Source organism: Phytophthora parasitica (genome assembly GCF_000247585.1).
Source record: "Phytophthora parasitica INRA-310 unplaced genomic scaffold supercont2.2, whole genome shotgun sequence".
Classification (NCBI taxonomy): Eukaryota; Oomycota; class Peronosporomycetes; order Peronosporales; family Peronosporaceae; genus Phytophthora; species Phytophthora nicotianae.
The window spans coordinates 1,370,532-1,375,273 of record NW_008648988.1 but is presented as its reverse complement, the minus strand read 5'-3'; the positions used below and the strand labels follow the sequence as shown (position 1 = coordinate 1,375,273).

At 49.2% G+C, this 4,742-nt stretch overlaps 2 protein-coding genes across 2 annotated transcripts; both read right to left on the bottom strand.

Moving 5' to 3' along the window:
- Positions 1 to 391: 391 nt before the first annotated feature.
- PPTG_02479 (hypothetical protein) lies at positions 392 to 679 on the bottom strand (the record flags this gene model as incomplete). The annotated part of the gene is made up of 1 exon (XM_008893564.1): positions 392 to 679. The coding sequence occupies one exon, from the start codon at positions 677 to 679 to the stop codon at positions 392 to 394; it is 288 nt and encodes a 95-aa protein (XP_008891812.1).
- A 1,285-nt stretch (positions 680 to 1,964) lies between these two features.
- PPTG_20943 (hypothetical protein) lies at positions 1,965 to 4,388 on the bottom strand (the record flags this gene model as incomplete). The annotated part of the gene is made up of 5 exons (XM_008894370.1): positions 1,965 to 2,407; positions 2,469 to 2,988; positions 3,039 to 3,213; positions 3,288 to 3,810; positions 3,875 to 4,388. The coding sequence occupies 5 exons, from the start codon at positions 4,386 to 4,388 to the stop codon at positions 1,965 to 1,967; spliced, it is 2,175 nt and encodes a 724-aa protein (XP_008892618.1).
- Positions 4,389 to 4,742: the final 354 nt, after the last annotated feature.

Genomic DNA, 4,742 nt, shown 5'->3' with positions numbered 1-4,742 from the left:
CAGTCAAATTCTTCAGGTATCGCGTAGACAACTGCGACGCACTCATACGCATCTTCTAATCCAGAGACCATGATACTTAGAGGTAGCACCTCTAGCGGGGCCTCCACAATCTGGTTGTCTCCTAGCTTGACTCGAATGTTCTTGTCGCTGAACTTCGTTGTCTTTAGCTGGTGTTCTTCTTACCACCGCTTCGACACGTAGATCGTGGTTGCACCACAGTCTAGAAGCATCTTCAATGTTTTCTTCATCTTGCCAGCCACACTGATATCACCGCTGACGGTGAACAGTGGACGTGACTTGTAGACTAGAGGGTTTTCACTCGGAACATTAAGGCTGACATTATCAAACTTAACCGCTCCGGTTACTTTCTCCTCCACGACAGGACCCTCTTTCACAGACGTGACTTCTCGTTTCCCTGCTTCCCTTGCTCCTTCTTCCACGCAAAGCAGTTGGCCTTGATGTGGCCAGGCTTGTTGCAGAAGTGGCAGGTACGAGTCTCCTTGCTCTTCGAATTCGAGCTCGGTTTGAATCGTCCCTTTCCTCGGAAGGGTTTTCCCTTAGACGTTTTCTTGTTGTCTTGGGCTTGTTCATTAAAGGTCTTCGTCTTCTCGTGACGAACCTTGCGCTCACTAGCGTCCTCTACAAAGTGGGTTACTTCAAACTTGACAGCTAAGTCCATGGCGTCACTCAGCGTCTCAGGATTCTCGAGCTTCACGTAGCTCCGCGTGCTTGAGACCGTTTGCGTAGAACAGGACTTGGTTAAGCACGCTCATGCCTTCGACTCGGAAGATGAGGGCCGAGTACTCGCCGTTGTAGGTCTCGATATCCGCTGTCTGCTTTAGACGCTGGAGCTTCTCTCGTAGCACTGACTGGTAGTTCGACGCCTCGATGTGTTGGAGCACATACTCACGGAAAATCCCCCACGTCTGCTCTTCCACTCGCGTCGTCGAAGCCGAGTGCAGGAACCATCTCGAAGCTGGTTTCTCCATCGCCGACCCGGCGATTTCTGGTTGTCGCGTGTACGCGTCATCGATCGCGATCCCGTTAATGCGGCAGGCGTTCTTGATCTGGAACAGCCAATCGCGCACGTCTCCCCCCTCTTGCCGGTGAACTTGGGCAGGTTGCTGGGCACTCGCGTGCGTTCCGCTATCGCTTGATTGAGCCGGTCGATCTCGGCTTGAAGTTGTGCGTTCGTCGGCATGGGCTCTTTCTTGTCAGGTTGCTGGGACCAACAAGTGCTACCAGTTTATCGAAGTCAAGGGAGCTAGGGGGAGAGCGCGCCAAAAGAAAAGTGCCGCCCCCGCAGTTCAGACGGATGGAAGCTTCTAGAAACTTCACAGCCGTCCAACATCTGCTTGTATATTAAATACTATGCTTACAGTGCCCGCCAAATCATTAAGACCCCGATTTGGCGGGACACTTCTGACAATATCTCGGCTTCTAGCCTGAGTTGGGAGCTGCTACTTTGATATGTTCTCTCTATTAGGCTTACAGAGGTGCCATTTGTGTTAACCCCTTCAACCTGGAAGATTTTTGTTGCCTTTTTCTAGCCTACGCTGTATATACATGGTACGTTTATATGGGTTTCAGTATACCCTAGGGGAACGGAGTCGGATGGGACGTGGGAGAGTCCGTACCAGTAGGGGTTGGTTGTTGTTTTTGTTGTATATACACCCGTGCATAGGAGCCTCTAGCCGTTATAACTACAGCTACACATGAGCTATGCACGCTGTTGCAGCTGTGCTAAAAACGGTGTGTTGCCCACTCGACCGATTATGTTGCATGGACCATGCCTCTTACCAGTCGGCTGGTGCGAGAGCCGCGGATCTGTAGAGAAATTTATCTCTAAAACTCAAGAAAGCGTGCATTAGATAGGGTCTCTTTTGAAAGCTTCTTTCATAAACAAAACGTACAGCTCAAAGACGAAACACGAAGTTCATTCACCAATGCATTACTACTCAAACCTACTTGGAATCTTCAGAAGCATCGGAGTCTTCAGAGTCTTCCGATTCGGCAGAGCCTACGCGTCGACGCTTGGCTGGCGACTTCCCTGGAGAACCCGCCGTCCTTGGAGCACGCACGCGGTTCTTGGTCTTCATGGCCTCTGGAATCTCTTTACCGTTCTTGTACACCTTGTGCCAAATATCCCAGCAACTCATCATTTTGTTAGACTCCAGCCACTTCGGCTTGACGCACAAGTAAATCGGCCCCACAAAGTCACAGTTGTCGCAGAAGTAGGTTGTAGTGGCCCCTCGCTTGCCTTCCGTTCTCATGGCACACACCTTGCAGTTCTTCTGTACCCTCTTCCGCTGTCCCGAATGGTCGCGCCAGTCGTCGTTCTGCTTTGGGCTGTGGTTGGTACTCTCTGTGTCGGGAAAGACTTCCTCTTCCACGGATATGTCTTCATCTGTATATTCAGGTTAGCTTCACTGTATATACATTGTAAGAGATACATCATAAAGACTTACCAGGCAGGAAGGTGTTTTCTTCGTACATGTCGTCCTCACTGAGACCAATAAGCTGCTGATGCAGTTTACACATGTACTGTACATGCGTCATCGCCTTTGTCTTCTTCATCTTGCAGTACGCGCGATGCACAATGAACCCGTTCGTGATGGCCAGATCGACAAGCCCCAGGAACAACGACTTGTAGTACGTGCGGTAAGTGATCGATCTCTGGACAGAGTAGCGGTGGAGGCGGAGTTGATCATGAACGTCAACTCCGCCCATGAAGCGATGATAGTCCTTGATCACCTTCGGGCAGGCAATCTCGTTCTGTTCACCAGTCTTCTCTCTCCGAGCCACTCTATCCAGCGAAAGATTTCCACCGACTGATACAAAATGAACAGGCTTGCTGTCCCACCAGCAAATAGCAGCCATGTTGTTCACGTGTTTAGAGCGCGCAAACGTGACAGAGCCGCGTGGAATATTCTTGGGTCTTGTTTTCTTCTTCGTCACCACACCACGGCCTTGCAAAATCCTCGGCGGCTCGTCATTATAGTGCCAATTGTATAGAAACCCATGATCAGTAACTGCACCGCCAGAACGATAGAGGTGTAAAAGCGATCAACCACTACGAGTCGCATGGCCTTGCCAGCAGGCTTGTCACCAAACACCGCCTTCAAGTTGCGCACAACCGCAGCAGGACCCGATTTCTTGTCCACAACGCCAGACTCCGCAATGTGTTGCTTTTGCCCACAGTAAACTTCAAATCTATCAAAATCAAGAAGTTGTATATACAGTATAAGTAACCTAGATAATACAGCACATGACAATGGCACTCTTACCGAATGCAATAAGCAGAGCGCGCACAGCAAAGCATAAAAAGCTTTGTCCCCCACTTGTGCGGCTTATCTTTCATATACATTCGAGTACGGTTGTAGCACGACCGAGACGGAAGCATGGCTTCATCAAAAGATAATTCCGCAGGAGGGATGTATGAACTCACGAAAGTCTGGTGCAAAATGTTCACTACAGATCGGATTTTCCAAGCACGATCAGTCTTGGCACGTGGGTCTTGGTTGCTGTTGAAGTGAAGGTTTCGACGGATGTCAAGAAACCGGTCTCGAGCCAAGAATTGCCCAAAACTTTCCCTTGAAATTGCACCGACGTCATCTTGCCGCCAATGGTTTGCTAATTTCTCGCGATTGGGCATGACCGTCCGAGCGACGAGAAGTCCAATGTACACGCAGATTTCATGAGGTAAAACGGGCTTCACCGACAGAAAATCTTGCCGTACATCACGGCGAGTTTTCGTCTTCTTGGTTGGCGTCACAACACTCCCCGCTGCCCTGGCGCGGCGTTCCAAAGCTTCCTTTTTTATGGAAATACTCGTCCACCCTCTTGTCAAGCTGCTCATGCATGTAGAAATTACTGCACTCGGAGATATGCTGCCACATCGACACCGGCATGAAGAGGAAAAATAGAGCTATTGGTGAACCACCCGTATTGAGCGCCGCTTCGGTGGGTCCGTGTTGAGCTTTCAGGAGATCAGGATATTCATCACCATCTGAAACCGGAGTGTACGGCGTCTGTAGAAATTCTTCCACGTCAGGACTTTCCCGTTCATGCCATCCAGTAGTTGCTACTTCCTTCAAGGCAGGACCGAGAATTTCACCAGCAAGAACCTTGTCTTCACCACCCATTTTTTCCAAAAAATGATATGCAAAGTGGCGTTCTTCGGTTGAGAAGACATCGCCATCATCCTCATCAATAGTGTCCGACACAGATGCTTCGGAGTCACTCTTATCCAGATCATTCAGGTCACCTTCCTCGGATTCATCACCCGAATCCAGTACTTGGTAGTTGCGCTCGTCGTCGTGATACGTATTCGCATCATCCGCATCATTTCCGGATAAATCAATCAGTAATGCATACAAATACAGCATACGATAAAGGTTAGTCATATCACGTATATACAGCATAAACAGGTTAACGTACGTTCAGTGATGTCTGGACTAGCTTTGCTTTCCTCGTCGCATACTAATGAATCTGCTATCTCCGGTTCCTTGGCACCCGCGCTCATGGGATTCCTTTTCTTCTTTTTCATCGTCGTCTTTGTGAGTGTCACCTCGGTAGTGGTAGCAGTGGTAGAAGATTGGTGTACGTTAGATTCTGCAGAATACAGCATACATTATACACATTAGCAGAACTTCAGACTGAATATGGAAAAATATATGAGTACAACATACCGTCTGGAGACTGGGAAGTTGGCGGCGTATGGGCTTGTTGTGTACATGCCT